This window comes from Ylistrum balloti, unplaced genomic scaffold, assembly GCF_031769215.1.
Source record: "Ylistrum balloti isolate Yb309-2 unplaced genomic scaffold, AGI_CSIRO_Ybal_v1 Utg370682, whole genome shotgun sequence".
Classification (NCBI taxonomy): Eukaryota; Metazoa; Mollusca; class Bivalvia; order Pectinida; family Pectinidae; genus Ylistrum; species Ylistrum balloti.
This window is the reverse complement of record NW_026782411.1, coordinates 66,392-83,487: the sequence shown is the minus strand read 5'-3', so window position 1 is coordinate 83,487 and position 17,096 is coordinate 66,392. Positions and strand designations below refer to the sequence as shown.

Below are 17,096 nucleotides of genomic sequence, written 5' to 3'. Positions count from 1 at the left end.
AACCATCCCATGTCTTCATTAACTCTCAGTATTATACCACATTACAACCATCCCATGTCTTCATTAACTCTCAGTATCCTACCACATTACAACCATCCCATGTCTTCATTAACTCTCAGTATCCTACCACATTACAACCATCCCATGTCTTCATTAACTCTCAGTATTATACCACATTACAACCATCCCATGTCTTCATTAACTCTCAGTATTATACCACATTACAACCATCCCATGTCTTCATTAACTCTCAGTATTATAACACATTACAACCATCCCATGTCTTCATTAACTCTCAGTATTATACCACATTACAACCATCCCATGTCTTCATTAACTCTCAGTATTATACCACATTACAACCATCCCATGTCTTCATTAACTCTCAGTATTATACTACATTACAGCCATCCCATGTCTTCATTAACTCTCAGTATTATACCACATTACAACCATCCCATGTCTTCATTAACTCTCAGTATTATAACACATTACAACCATCCCATGTCTTCATTAACTCTCAGTATTATACCACATTACAACCATCCCATGTCTTCATTAACTCTCAGTATCCTACCACATTACAACCATCCCATGTCTTCATTAACTCTCAGTATTATAACACATTACAACCATCCCATGTCTTCATTAACTCTCAGTATTATACCACATTACAACCATCCCATGTCTTCATTAACTCTCAGTATTATACCACATTACAACCATCCCATGTCTTCATTAACTCTCAGTATTATACCACATTACAGCCATCCCATGTCTTCATTAACTCTCAGTATTATACCACATTACAACCATCCCATGTCTTCATTAACTCTCAGTATTATACCACATTACAACCATCCCATGTCTTCATTAACTCTCAGTATTATACCACATTACAACCATCCCATGTCTTCATTAACTCTCAGTATCCTACCACATTACAACCATCCCATGTCTTCATTAACTCTCAGTATTATAACACATTACAACCATCCCATGTCTTCATTAACTCTCAGTATTATACCACATTACAACCATCCCATGTCTTCATTAACTCTCAGTATTATACCACATTACAACCATCCCATGTCTTCATTAACTCTCAGTATTATACCACATTACAGCCATCCCATGTCTTCATTAACTCTCAGTATTATACCACATTACAACCATCCCATGTCTTTCATTAACTCTCAGTATTATACCACATTACAACCATCCCATGTCTTCATTAACTCTCAGTATTACACCACATTACAACCATCCCATGTCTTCATTAACTCTCAGTATTATACCACATTACAGCCATCCCATGTCTTCATTAACTCTCAGTATTATACCACATTACAACCATCCCATGTCTTCATTAACTCTCAGTATTATACCACATTACAACCATCCCATGACATAATGAACTCTCAGTATCTGCAACGACAGCGTGATTTCTGTATTAACATTCAGTTTCTATAAATGATAGAAAAAGTCTGGTCTTCTATAAATAGCATCACACGTGTTGCAAGCACTGCGACGACTTTCTCAGCCATCTGCATATATCGGTAGATGTGCACAAAACAGATACAGTGTATTCCATTAGTACCCTTTCTCACCTCGCAATCATACCCCCTCGCTTCTCTCCCCTCCCACGCCTTCACCAAGATCTTAATATCTAGTGTGTAAGCATACTTAGAGCTGTTTACAGTCTAATTTTTATTTACACTGATCGGTTTTCTGATATACACGTTTATTTAAATTAAATTCGATAAGAATTCTAACACTTTGTCATTCTTTTTACCGAGAACGGTAATACTCTATAGAGTTCTGTGGTTAGATCCTGGAACAGACCGTCGACACGTTATGAGAACTAACTGTGCTCTGTCTTAACTAACTTGTTTTCGTTTTTATATGAAGCTGAATGTACCGAAGAACTATGAAACCAGGTAACAAGAGCCGTTCCATGTCATTCCATTTCATTTTCACGTATCGTTGATGTCTTGTCTTTAAACAACAATAAAGAAATTTATTGACCATTTCCATCAAAGGATACGACACACTCTACATCAGATGCCAACCTCAATATCCTACTCACAAAGTAACCAAAAGTCACATCTTAGTAAAGCACGGAATAGAAAGTGTCTGAGTGTTGCATTGACATGTTGTTTAGAAGGTGTCTGATTATTACATTGGAATGTCGTTTAGAAAAAAGTTGTCAGAGTATTGCATTGAAATGCTCTTTAGAAAGTGTCATGCAAGGGATTTCAGTACGATAACACTATAAAACCCACTTGCCCCATCATCCATTATAGAAAATGGTTGTCCCACCATCCGTTATAAAACCCAGTTGTCCCACCATCCGTCGACCATATGACCTTGGCATTTACTAACAAATCTTGGTGCACCCCGGTGATGATGACACCTTAATAGTTTTAGCCATAACTGTTTAACGGTTCTATTGTACTGTAAATACGTATCTACATATCGTTACACAATAAAAGGTCGATTAGACAATACCGCGGTTATAACATAGACAAAAGCCATTTTAAAGCAACAGTTACTCCGGCACGTGCAACAGACGCGCATAAGATTGTTCTCTAGAACGTGCGTCATAATCAAAGATATGGCGAGACCTTCACGATACTAATCAGTACCTGAATCGGAATCCACACTGCCATCATAACTTTACACTTCGTACCAGCACGCGAGCGTTTTATGAGGAAAAGGAGAGTGAAAACAGAACATTATAACGAACTGCTTGTTATTTTGTGTAGTTTCGGGTTTTTTTTTCTGGTAAACAAACGTGTACGGATTCTAATAGTAAAAATAGAACAGTTTTACACACATACTACAATATATTATAGGTTCCCAAAAAATAAGAATACCAACAAAAATCCAGAAGTTATATATATTTTAATGACGTTAATGTTTCCAATATTACCGGGTATAATGTGGTGTATAATGCCACTTTCCCCTTGCTGTTTGTCCACCCTCCACTTCGTGTACCTAATCCACATGTTTTGATAAGAACGTTTCGGAAATGCACATCTACATTATAAAACACATTAACATGTCGTTGTAGTAGGTAAATGAGTTTGTAGGTTAACACCTGCGGATTCTCTCCGAGTCTGTGTAGTTACATATGACGTCATTCATTAACTAGTCACATAAGAGACACGTCAGTTAGGGGGGAACTACAGAGGTAGCCCTCGAAAACCATGAATGGGGAAAAACAAAATTAAACACGAATGAAAGTTTGGAGGAAATTTATAGAATAGAATAAGACACTAAATGTAGGATGACTAAGTAAATGAATTGCCATTGTACAATAAAACCCCGCAGAACAAATATTGTGTTCAAATCTGTGATAGCTACACTAAGCCTGTTTCGTCAAACCTGCTACCTTTCTAGATTTGTGTAGCAAAGCAGCACTGTTTCGTTTTCAAACTTGACACTTCGCCTGTCGGGTTTGTTTGTCTTATCATTTACTTGTCACGTGATCGATGTCTACTTATAACAGCGATATCATAGACCACACGCAAGTGCATCTCTGACGAATATCTTCCTGTATGTATGTAACATGTCGAGATAAAAAAGAGTGATTGAAATAGATCTCATCACATAACTTGTTTGCAGTGTCATGTCATACGGCCATGTCATGAATATCGTATCCGATACATGTCTCATAACACTATTATGACGTCATAAAAAAGCAAGTCAAGTCTTGATGGCGTTACAGTCTCAGTTGTGAAAAAATAATGATAAAAAAACCCGCTTCGAAATAAGCCTGTATTAAATGGAAATCAATTTGAATTTTCATCGATTATTTCAGAAATACGGTTTATATGATAAATAAAGTCTTGTACTTGTGCCGATGTCATATTCGGTGAATAATATGAGACTTACCAAGACTCATGACATATAAAATTATTGAACTCATGTAACACATGCCATTTTATATCAACACTCCTGTAGGATCCTCTATACTATTTATACAAATCATACAGAAAACTTAGCCGTTTACTTTTTTAATGTATTTTATCAACTCATATTTTTGATACTGCTTCCGGTGGTGAAAAGTGCGTGCGCAGTCGTGCTCCAAGCTGTCCAATAAAAGCATTACCAGATAGCTGATACCTGAAGATATCTGTAATGATGAACATCGCTGCTTGGTTATGTTGGAATTCGGACCAATCGTTTCTATATCTGAGTAGATAAAATTCGATATATGCCCGTGCCAATACTCCAATCAACCTGTCAGTGAGCTGTTAAAGGGTTGAAGGCTAGTGTAGACAATCGACCCGGTCAGAAAGATTCCTTACTGAAATCGACGATTGCACATACTTAAACTGACATGTACAATTTAAAACCCATCCATCAATTACTCGAATCACAGAAAACATGCATCCGAACAGCTCTAATAGGGCTACTAATTATAGAAACGAAACAATCCGTTTTCTGACGAGTGTAAGACTACCGGGTTTCGCAAAATCAACTTTTCCTTCACACAGTATGATGCCACAGTGAAACTGTTACAGGGATCTTATCGATAAACAATGTGAATGGATTGGTTTTGTTTTTGTTAGTTAGTTTGTTTGTTTTTTTGTGAATTAAAATTCACTCAGGCGAACACGTGTAACATCACGTGACGTGACATCATTACACGAAATATTGATGACGTTAATACAGTGACGGGACAAATCAAACAGTTGTTTCCGTAATTTTTCGGAAGTAAACTTGTCTTTTTCATTGTAATATCAAGCTAATAAGGACGAAGACATTTAAAAATGGATAAATACACGACCATATTTCGTCGTATAAATTCTACTCTTGAACAGGAATTATTCAAAACATAAAATATGTAGATGTTCTTTTTATTCAAAACAAGATCAAGGTTCAAGATACCACAAGGTTTTATCGGATAAAGATAATAAATCCTCGTATTTTTACTACCAAGAACAACGATAACTCCCAAAACAATCATCAAAACCGGAAGTTGGCTAGAATCCATCTCTACGGATCATTTCTATCAATGATTGGAATAATAAAACCTAGTTATCTTTGTGTGACTGATAACTATTTACCGTATACTCAATAAAACAGGCGCCGATATGGACTGTCCGTATATTACTTATAATAATACATGTGACTTACCAGTTGCCACACAGACCAGACCGCTTAGACTAATGGGCTAAAATATCCTCACAGTGTGAAACTTACACGAAGATGTATCAAAGAGAATCATATTTCACTGCTGGAAATAGAATTACCCAATTTTTCTATTATCTACCGACATTATCTGCTTAGTTTAAATCTTCTCCTTTCCTAGTTAAAACCTTTCTAATCAGTGGCACAGGACAGGGAGATCGCGTGCCATTTCCCACGAGTTCCTATATAAACCTGTTTTATAACAGATATTTTTCTAGCCACAGTAAACGACCTTGTCAAAAAAAAACCCCAGTTTAACAACGGTAGGTATATCGTCACATCAACAATAACAGGTAGAATAATATCAAAATTAGAAGACAACGAGCTGACGGACAACAATAGAATTATATATAATTAATGGAATTGAAATATTTTACGATACACCAGAATAAACTATAAAATTGAAGAATACATATACCCCGTAACTGATATACCACCCAGTACTTCGTGTAGACCCTGTAGCAGAATTAAAACCCCAGTACCTTGTGTAGACCCCGTATCGGAATTAAACCTAGTACCTATTATAGGCTCCGTAACAGGATTACAACCTAGTAACCCGTATAGAACACGTAACAGGATTACAACCCAGTACCCCTTATAGGCCCCGTAACAGGATTACAACCTAGTACTCCTTATAGACCCCGTAACAGGATTACAACCCAGTACCCCTTATAGACCCCGTAACAGGATTACAACCTAGTATACCTTATAGGCCCCGTAACAGGATCACAACCCAGTACTCCTTATAGGCCCCGTAACAGGATTACAACCTAGTACACCTTATAGACCCCGTAACAGGATCACAACCCAGTACTCCTTATAGGCCCCGTAACAGGATTACAACCTAGTACCCCTTATAGGCCACTTAACAGAATTACAACCTAGTACCCATTATAGGCCACGTAACAAGATTACAACCTAGTACCCCTTATAGGCCCCGTAACAGGATTACAACCCAGTACCCCTTATAGGCCACGTAACAGGATTACAACCTAGTACCCCTTATAGACCCCGTAACAGGATTACAACCCAGTACCCCTTATAGACCCCGTAACAGGATTACAACCCAGTACCCCTTATAGACTCCGTAACAGAAATACAACCCAGTAGTCCGTGCAGGCCCCGTATCAGAATTACAATGTACAATCCAGTCCCAACATCCCTGTATAGATCAGGGTGTACATGTATAGAATACACAGAATCTAATGTCATGCTTGTGAGGTCAACAGCAGAAAAACAATTTTGTCATTTAAGATAAATGTGACATTGTCTTGAAATTAACCATTTAAAGGAATCTTAAGGAGGCGCCTTCAACAAGAAATTCTAATTTAAGTTTGAGTGTTTTTGAAGTAAGCGTACACAAATAATTTGTCTTCCTCGTCTCCCTATTGTAACATATCACAAGGAAGCTTCGCACGACGTTTGAGTTTGATGGAGCAATAGGAATTCATCGCACAAAACTGATTGTTAGGACGGCTACAACGATTACGACGACCCACCATACCTTTGCATGTTGACAATATGAAAGCGCTAATGCTTGAATCTACCTGTTCTTCAAGTTGATTTTTATGTATATTTCTGTTTTATCATGGTGATATGCGTCGTTATTCGAAATACAGGGATGACCTTGCAATAACGTTCGCATTCTGTTCATAACCAAACACAGCATGTAAAACAAAACTAGAACAGGTTAACTTAAAACTGTTGGGAAAAGATGGTAGAAATAGAAAATAATAGGTAAGTCAACCAACAACAAGGTCAAAGGTCGTCTGTTTTGTGGATAGATCTAAACCAGGAGTTGTGACGCAGGAAAAGTCAGGAATTTCATAGAATATGGTTTGAACACTCAAGGGAGGACAACATCGGGAAGGAAATCGTGGGCAATTTCATCAAAACTCATTTCCCAGTTTCACACGGGAGTCTAGGCGTAACGATATCGCCAAGGTACAAAAGGCTTGGAAAGCACAAGGATATCCGGATTACTTCACTCCACGCGGTCAAGCATACTTACACTGACCGGAGGCTTTCTAGTGTTATCAACCAGGGGTGGTCGCCCAACAGGACTTCTAGGTCCAACACTTGAGCTAACACGGGCACTGCCGGAACTGGGTACGTGAACACTAGTGCTATTACGGGCACGTGGAACAGCTAGAAGAGTAGCTACGTCAGTTCCGGCCCGGACTCCACCATAACTAGGACCACTACCCGCTATACTTTTACTGCCGTAAGATGCAGCGCTACTATACCCGGTACTGGACTGGTACCCTCCACTGGGAGTTTTAGGGGTTAGTCCTGACTGGAGAGACCCTGTTCTAGATGGTCCAGCTCCGAAACCTGACACACGTCCACCAGCTGAAACTGATCGGTTAGTAGGACCGGAAGAAGAAAGACTAAGGCTACCTGGACGTGCTTTGGCGGAAGTAGAGGCACCATGAATGCTGGGACGTGAAGAACTGACAGAGTAACTTCGACGACGCTAGACAAAATAAACAGTACATTTTGATAAATTACAGCCCGCGGTGCCAATCGCCAAGATATTATGCAACGCAACAGGATTCTTGGAATGTGGTGCAATATTTTCGAACAGTAGCTTATGTTTCAAAATAAAATTAAGATGCACATGTTAAATTACAGGGCCTAGCGCCATTAAAAATAACGTGTGTTTACCATTCTATAGGTGATCCCGATCTAGATGGCGTCGTGTTAGTGAACACTGTGGTGACAATATCCGCTGGACGGATGTGCTCCTGGAAAGTACCTAAACAAACACTAGAAGGGTACCAAAAGTTTTGAAGATGGAACACATTAAAAAGCAAACTTAAAGTCATTATACTCGCGGATTGTCTATAAACAGAGGAACTTTTTCAATCGACTAGACAAAATAATAAAAGCATGCTTGTATAGTGGAAATTCATGTTGCTGTTTCGAGCCTCAAAGAAACTTTGAGGTCCATGTGTATTATAAGAGATTACACGGAAGAGTTCACGTGCTTACCAGTGGGGGTGGATCTTCAATAACATATACATCATCACAGAACAGATCAAGTACCTTTTTCAAAGATTTTGGTTATAACTGTACTGACTGACCCCGCGAGCTTACACTAATGGCAAGTATGTGAGGACAGATATAAACAAACCGGAGCGTCAGACGGTTAGACAAACTCCGAGTTTATAGACTATTAAAGTGTACGACTTTGTCTTTCGTCGATTGTTTAAAACTTGTTACGTTATTTATTTTTATATCGGTCGATGCAATTTAAGTGAACAAATTGAGTATACATTGAAAACTTTTACTGGTGTCAATTCTTACCATTTGTCTGTGTTTTTTTGACAAGATTCTTACTGCAGTACGTTACAATATGCTAGATGTATACTAATGTACTATACAATTATATATACCATGGAAACATGGACCTAGAAATTGTGTTACATTGGCGAACCATATGTACATTAAGACCACGTGAACCATATGTACATTAAGACCACGTGAACAATATGTACATTAAGGTCACGTGAACCATTTGTACATTAAGACCACGTGAACCATATGTACATTAAGATCACGTGAACCATATGAACATTAAGACCACGTGAACCATATGTAAATTAAGACCACGTGAACCATATGTACATTAAGACCACGTGAACCATATGTACATTAAGATCACGTGAACCATATGAACATTAAGACCACGTGAACCATATGTAAATTAAGACCACGTGAACCATATGTACATTAAGACCACGTGAACCATATGTACATTAAGATCACGTGAACCATATGAACATTAAGATCACGTGAACCATATGTACATTAAGACCACGTGAACAATATATACATTAAGGTCACGTGAACCATATGTACATTAAGACCACGTGAACCATATGTAGATTAAGATTACCGTATGTCTATCACACCTGACCATGTGAAGTGAACGTCTACCACACCTGATCATGTGTAATGGATGTCTACCACACCTGGCCATATGTAGTGAATGTCTACCACACTTGACCATGTGAAGTGAACGTCTACCACACCAGGCCATGTGAAGTGAACGTCTACCACACCTGATCATGTGTAGTGAATGTCTACCACACCCGGCCATGTGTAGTGAATGTCTACCACACTTGACTATGTGAAGTGAACGTCTACCACACTTGACCATGTGAAGTGAACGTCTACCACACCTGGCCACGTGTAGTGAACTTCTACCACACTTGACCATGTGAAGTGAACGTCTACCACACCTGATCATGTGTAATGGATGTCTACCACACCTGGCCATGTGTAGTTAACGTCTACCACACTTGACCATGTGTAATGGATGTCTACCACACTTGACCATGTGAAGTGAACGTCTGCCACACCTGGCCATGTGTAGTGAATGTCTACCACACTCGACCAGGTGTAAGATGTTGGTGTACGACACAATTGTTCTGAATGACTCGACAGCCTAAACTTCATGCACGAGGAGAGATTGGATCCACGTGTGAACATTCTATCGTTATGACCATGTACTTGGTAACATGACGGAGAAACGGGTAGATAAGATACACAGAAAGAACAAAACGGCCAGGCCAGAATGTGTCTGAGTTTGCCTAGTCGACATAACTGCCGATTGAGATAGTTTACAGGTCATGTTTATGAATACTAAGTACAAAGATCTTAGGACTCAGTAAACAGTTACCGAGCTCGGACGTAATATATCTAGTAAATTGTGTGTAAAGTTTGGAAACTCACTTACATTCGTAAGTGGACACATTTGGGAAGCGTGAAGATATTTCGTTTCAATTATTTGATCTATAAACGCAAGATCTGTTTCTATTGTCAATGATAATTTGCGATCTGCAGATTGAAGATTCGAGAAGTACACCCAATTGTATTTTTGCCCAACAATATTCCCTGTTTAGTTAACGTGACATTAAGTCATCAGCTTGTATTTGTTGTACAGGTATTATCACATCTATTGAATGATAAACAATATATCATTGTCATCACATTATGTTATTTCTCAAGTTTTATAGAATTCATAGTGGAGAGGGTCATTGTAATGTTGATATAACTTGTATCGTGTTTTATAGAATTCATAGCGGAGAGGGACATTGTAATGTTTAAATTACTTGTATCAAGTTTTATAGAATTCATAGTGGAGAGAGACATTGTAATGTTGATATAACTTGTATCGTGTTTTATAAAATTCATAGTGGAGAGGGTCATTGTAATGTTGATATAACTTGTATCAAGTTTTATAGAATTCATAGTGGAGAGAGACATTGTAATGTGAAATTACTTGTATCAAGTTTTATAGAATTCATAGTGGAGAGGGACATTGTAATGTGAAATTACTTGTATCAAGTTTTATAGAATTCATAGTGGAGAGGGACATTGTAATGTGAAATTACTTGTATCAAGTTTTATAGAATTCATAGTGGAGAGGGACATTGTAATGTTGATATAACTTGTATCAAGTTTTATAGAATTCATAGCGGAGAGGGACATTGTAATGTTGAAATTACTTACATCAAGTTTTATAGAATTCATAGCGGAGAGGGACATTGTAATGTGAAATTACTTTTATCGTGTTTTATAGAATTTATAGCGGAGAGGACATTGTAATGTTTAAATTATCAACAAGTTTTATAGAATTCATACCGGAGAACTTTTCAACAAGTTTTATAGAATACAGTATTAAATTACGTTTTATCAAGTTTTATAGGACATACAGAATTCATAGCCACGACGAGAGGGACATTTTAATGTGAAATATACTTTATCGTGTTTTATAGAATTAACCAATAGTTTTATAGAGGGACATTGTAATGTTTAAATATACTTGTATCAAGTTTAACCAATCAACATAGTTTTATAGGGACAGAAATATTAACCAATAAATTTACTAGTATCAAGTATCTATACCACGAATTAACCAATCAACAAGTTTTATAGGATACAGAAATATCTATACCACGACTATTAACATACCGGGTATATCTATACCACGACGATTAACCAATCAACAAGTTTTATTGTAATGTGAAATTACTTGTATCAAGTGTTATAGAATTCATAGCGGAGAGGGACATTGTAATGTGATTAACCAATCAACAAGTTTTATAGAATTCATAGAAATATCTATACCGGGTATGTGATTAACTTGTATCAACAAGTTTTATAGAATTTATAGAAATATCTAGAGGGTATATTGTAACGACGATTAACCAATCAACAAGTTTTATAGAATACAGAAATATCTATACCGGGTATATCTATACCACGACGATTAACCAATCAACAAGTTTTATAGAATACAGAAATATCTATACCACGACGATTAACCAATCAACAAGTTTTATAGAATACAGAAATATCTATACCACGACGATTAACCAATCAACAAGTTTTATAGGATACAGAAATATCTATACCACGACGATTAACCAATCAACAGGTTTTATAGAATACAGAAATATCAATACCGGGTATATCTATACCACGACGATTAACCAATCAACAAGTTTTATAGAATTTATACCGGGTATATGTTGATTAACCAATCAACAAGTTTTATATAGAAATATCTATAGAGGGTATATCTATACCACGACGATTAACCAATCAACAAGTTTTATAGAATACAGAAATATCTATACCGGGTATGGAACCAGGGACATTAACCAAATTACAATCAAGTTTTATAGAATTTTATAGAAATATACCACGACGATTAACCAATCAACAAGTTTTATAGAATATCTATACCACGACGATTAACTTATCAACAAGTTTTATAGAATACAGAAATATCTATACCACGACGATTAACTTATCAACAAGTTTTATAGGATACAGAAATATCTATACCACGACGATTAACCAATCAACAAGTTTTATAGAATACAGAAATATCTATACCAAGTTTTATAGAATATATCTATACCATTACAAGTTTTATAGACGATTAACCAATCAACAAGTTTTATAGGATACAGAAATATCTATACCGGGTATATCTATACCACGACGATTAACCAATCAACAAGTTTTATAGAATACAGAAATATCTATACCACGACGATTAACCAATCAACAAGTTTTATAGAATACAGAAATATCTATACCGGGTATATCTATACCACGACGATTAACCAATCAACAAGTTTTATAGGATACAGAAATATCTATACCGGGTATATCTATACCACGACGATTAACCAATCAACAAGTTTTATAGGATACAGAAATATCTATACCACGACGATTAACCAATCAACAAGTTTTATAGAATACAGAAATATATACCGGGACATTAACCATGTGAAATTACTTCAACAAGTTTTATAGAATACAGAAATATCTAAATATCTATACCACGACGATTAACCAATCAACAAGTTTTATAGAATACAGAAATATCTATACCACGACGATTAACCAATCAACAAGTTTTATAGGATACAGAAATATCTATACCACGACGATTAACCAATCAACAAGTTTTATAGGATACAGAAATATCTATACCGGGTATACCACGACGATTAACCAATCAACAGGTTTTATAGGATACAGAAATATCTATACCGGGTATATCTATACCACGACGATTAACCAATCAACAAGTTTTATAGGATACAGAAATATCTATACCACGACGATTAACTTATCAACAAGTTTTATAGAATACAGAAATATCTATACCACGACGATTAACCAATCAACAAGTTTTATAGAATACATAGCGGAGAGGGACATCTATAATGTTGACGATTAACTTAATCATCAAGTTTTATAGAATATCTATACCGGGTATATCCAGGACGATTAACCATCAACAAGTTTTATAGGATACAGAAATATCTATACCGGGTGAAATTCTATACCACTTTTTAACCAATCAACAGAATTTATAGTACAGAAGATATCTATACCACGACGATTAACCAATCAACAAGTTTTATATACAGAAATATCTATACCACGACGATTAACCAATCAACAAGTTTTATAGAAAATATCATAGCGGAGAGGGACGATTAACCAATCAACAAGTTTTATAGTTTACAGAATTATCTTACATCCGGTTAACTATAGAAGTTTTATATAGATAAGAGAGGGACATGGTAATGTGAAATTACTTACATCAAGTTTTATAGAATTCATAGCGGAGAGGACTTTGTAATGTTTAAATTACGTGTATCAAGTTTTATAGAATTCATAGCGGAGAGGGACATTGTAATGTTGAAATTACTTACATCAAGTTTTATAGAATTCATAGTGGAGAGGGACATGGTAATGTGAAATTACTTGTATCAAGTTTTATAGAATTTATAGTGGAGAGGGACATTGTATTTACTTGTATCGTAAACCATCAGTGAAATGTTTTTGAAACATTCTCTTTAAATTTAAACATCCTTTAAATTATTTCACACAGAAACCTAGATTGTGATCTCTGTTGTCATAATGACTCATACCTCATCATCATTAAGGTTTTTAATTATCTGTAACATAATTCTGTGATAAGTTTATGTAATACAACTTCAATCTTAAAACCTTTAATACAGTGTTTATGAATCACCTTTATCTCAATTTTCATCATTCATTTGGAAAAAAGTGAAATGATTTTTTTTTTGAAAAAGGTAAATTAATTTCATATACTTAAACGAAAAATATTAATTCTGTTTATATAATTAAGTTCTCAATTATATAACGTATGTTAAAAACTGTAATAATTTTCCATACTTTATCTACACGATTATGATCTTAACGTGTTTTGAAATACATTTTCAGTGTATACATAGATCAAATAAGCTGGTACGCTATGACCATAATCCGTAAAATGTCGAAACGATCGAAAAATCTTTTGAAATGCACGTGCACTTTTTTAAATATCTATATATATACTTTGTTGTTTTTATTCGGCTCTAGAACAGTTGTACAGTACTGGGATCTTCTGTTTGTCGGTGAAACACCCTTGTCGTTAGATGTCAAAATCTACTGCGCATATCCAAAACTAATATGAAATGCACGTGCGAACGTATATATATATATATATATGTACTAATAGATAAAACATCCTTTTGCATATTATTGTAGTTTCCTAATTATTTCTTTCTACATAACTAATTCAAGAACTAATTGAATCGTTTTAATTTACAGATATAATGATAAGATGGGCATCTTTCATTACAACTCGGTTCATAGGCACGCTTTCAATTTCTAAATGATAACTTTTTTTTCTTTTAATAGCAGTGGATTATTTTGTTTACTGCTATATCAAAAATGATTCATTCACATATATTATACGTATATAATGATTGATAGAATTTAACAGTACCTTTACTGATGAGATGGATTAGTAAGTTACAAAGCCTTAGTTAAATATCGACCAATATCAGATTATCGCAACGTGTATATGGGTTTGGTTAATTAAATGGTTTAGTTAGTCACCAATACATTTTCTCTCTAATTAAGCCAAATCGGCCGCTAACTTTCTCTAAATATAACCTCGTTTCAAGAAACATAAACAAGAAATCCCTGGTTTTCTCTTTTTTTCCAGAGCTTTTTTAATCCGGTTGGTTTCGAACAATAAGATACGTAAAAACACGCGATGGTGAGTCAGATAGTGGGCTAACTACATGGTGTGGAGACAGCTGACAGTGATTGAAGGGGGGTATAGCGGGGAGAGTGTCATACCAATATATATACCCTGTCAGTCTCATTAGTAACATAATGACCATCTCTAGCCCTGCCCCCCCTCCCCAAGTCCAAGACAATCCCGGGGGTATCGAACAGACAGATTACTAAGACGAACCTACTAGGATGTTTTATAGATATAGAATGTAGATAAATGTTGTTTTACTTGTATTCCGGAGACAAAATATTTATGATCATCATTGTCTATCAATGCATTAATAACGAGGTTAATTAATAACACGTTTTCCGCCATTTGTGCCAAATCACTTCGTCAGTCCAAAAGTGCCTGTCCAGTTAGGAAAATCGTGTAGAACGATGAGCGCTGAACACACATTACTTACATACTGAATGTTATCACTTTTTCTCTGTGGTCCCTTCCTAATATTTGTGATCGTCTCCACACGAAGCGATATTATCTTCCTAATTTTCGCTATAAAATGATTCACTGAAATAATAGATTATGCTTAGATTTTTGAAATGATTTCTGTGAGAATCACTGTACTGGTATTGTCTATCTGGTTTTGAAAGTCGTTTAAGTAACACACATAATGTATTTTGTCAAGTTTACACGGTCCGGTGATGAACTGCTATGGAATGTCTTTTCCAATATTCGATGCGTCATTTTTGGCAACCAAACACATTGTGAGAGACACTATCAGATGCTTGAATCCTCATCAACACACATAATATTACGCCATCGATCCATTGTTTGAATCGTTCTCTATCGGGTTATATTTCATGACGGTATAAAACGGTTTGAAATGCTGTCCTCGTCTCGGTTTTAACAGCAACAAGACACTTTCAGAAGTTTTCAAACAATTTTGTACAATTTGCTCATTTAGCATTACACCAATACCAAGTGAACACAATTGTAACAACGGGAATATTTGATCCCTGATGAATTCCTTACTATTAGTGAGCTTAATAAAAAGGTTGGGATGTAGGGGTGGGGCTTTGGGGCGTGTCTACTCACCGAACTGCCGAGGTCCCGGGAGTAACGTCGGGTCATGCTATATGATTAAGTCCTCTTCGGGGGTGGGACGGAGGGGCCAAGTTACAAACGTCCCTGTCACATATTCGTGTCCACTACTAATGGCTTCCCTCCGTTCTCCGTCCCCCTCCCGGCAGTTTGTCAGCACGTGTGGGTCAGATGCACGAGATTTACACGTAGATATACAGTGGGGAGACAAACACGCGAACTCCGTTATGGCACGGCACCAGTCTAACACACCCTAACTCTATGTACACAGACTGAAGAGTGAAGCTCGTGTTACAGGCACGTGCCTACACTATACATTTACCATCACATTCAAATTCACAAAAATTGATAAGTTTTTTTGGCGTAAAGTCTACTTGAATAACTTTCAAAATGTTCACTCTGGCGCAGGTTTCTTGTATAATAGCTTCAGAAGCTGGCTGGGATAGCGACTCCCGGCGCGAACTCGGAACGGAATGCTACCGCAAGATAAGCACACTCCATTGAAGATACAAGGTATATAGCATCAGGCTCGCGTTATGATCACGTATCAGCTGATAGGCTCCATCTTTTCCTCTCGCGCATTCGTGTGTCAGTAGTTCTGAACATACATCCTTACCACTGACAGTTCTCAGTTAAATTGTAAATTGTGAAAAATTTCCGTCCCAGGAATAAAACAGACTTTCCGGGCAAGTTTGTTTGGTGCTGTAAGACACTGGCAGTGAAAACATTTGGCTGTGTCTGACACAAGGAGGATACCTGCGATTTAGGGGTAAAGGGGGGAACCGACAGCCTAGCACTAATTAGCCAGTATTGTGAGCCCTGTGCTGTTCGGGAGGGGGTCATTACCGCCGAGCATCACGCTGAGTTTGATGTATAATTAACATATCACAAGTAAGCTTTTATTACGAGGAGATACGCACAGTGCGTTGGTTGTTGTAGGTACCGACCCATAAAAACTGTTGGATGGCACTCTCCCACCACCCATCTCGATAGTATTAAATATACGGAAAGTGAAACTAAATCCTACATTTAGTACATGTACGTCGCTTAAGACTACCAAACGTCAGTTTATCAGATATCAATTAACTCATACAGATAAGTTTTCCAGGCACTCTCATCTTTTTATCGTCACACCATTATCTATTGGAACAGTTGAAGAAGTTCGTGTTTCAAGGAGACTGGTCAACGACGGAGATGAGTGCATGACGTGTAGGTGTTAGGG

At 36.7% G+C, this 17,096-nt stretch overlaps 1 protein-coding gene across 7 annotated transcripts in view; it reads right to left on the bottom strand.

The window, feature by feature from the left end:
• Positions 1-16,113, bottom strand: part of LOC132557517 (uncharacterized) — a 115,095-nt gene extending 98,982 nt beyond the window's left edge. For 4 of the 7 annotated variants that reach the window (XR_009554515.1, XR_009554514.1, XR_009554513.1 and 1 more), the window contains exons 1-3: positions 15,869-16,113; positions 7,870-7,960; positions 7,214-7,678 (exon numbers count right to left, since the gene is read on the bottom strand). Coding sequence is in view for 4 of the 7 variants with exons in the window: in XM_060222014.1 (XP_060077997.1) it covers positions 7,214-7,678; positions 7,870-7,872 (468 nt within the window). In the remaining 3 variants the exon portion in view is untranslated. Of the gene's footprint in view, positions 1-7,213; positions 7,679-7,869; positions 7,972-15,868 lie in introns of all 7 variants that reach the window. The other 3 variants (XM_060222012.1, XM_060222011.1, XM_060222010.1) reach the window with 3 other exon arrangements.
• Between the last annotated feature and the right edge of the window lie 983 nt (positions 16,114-17,096).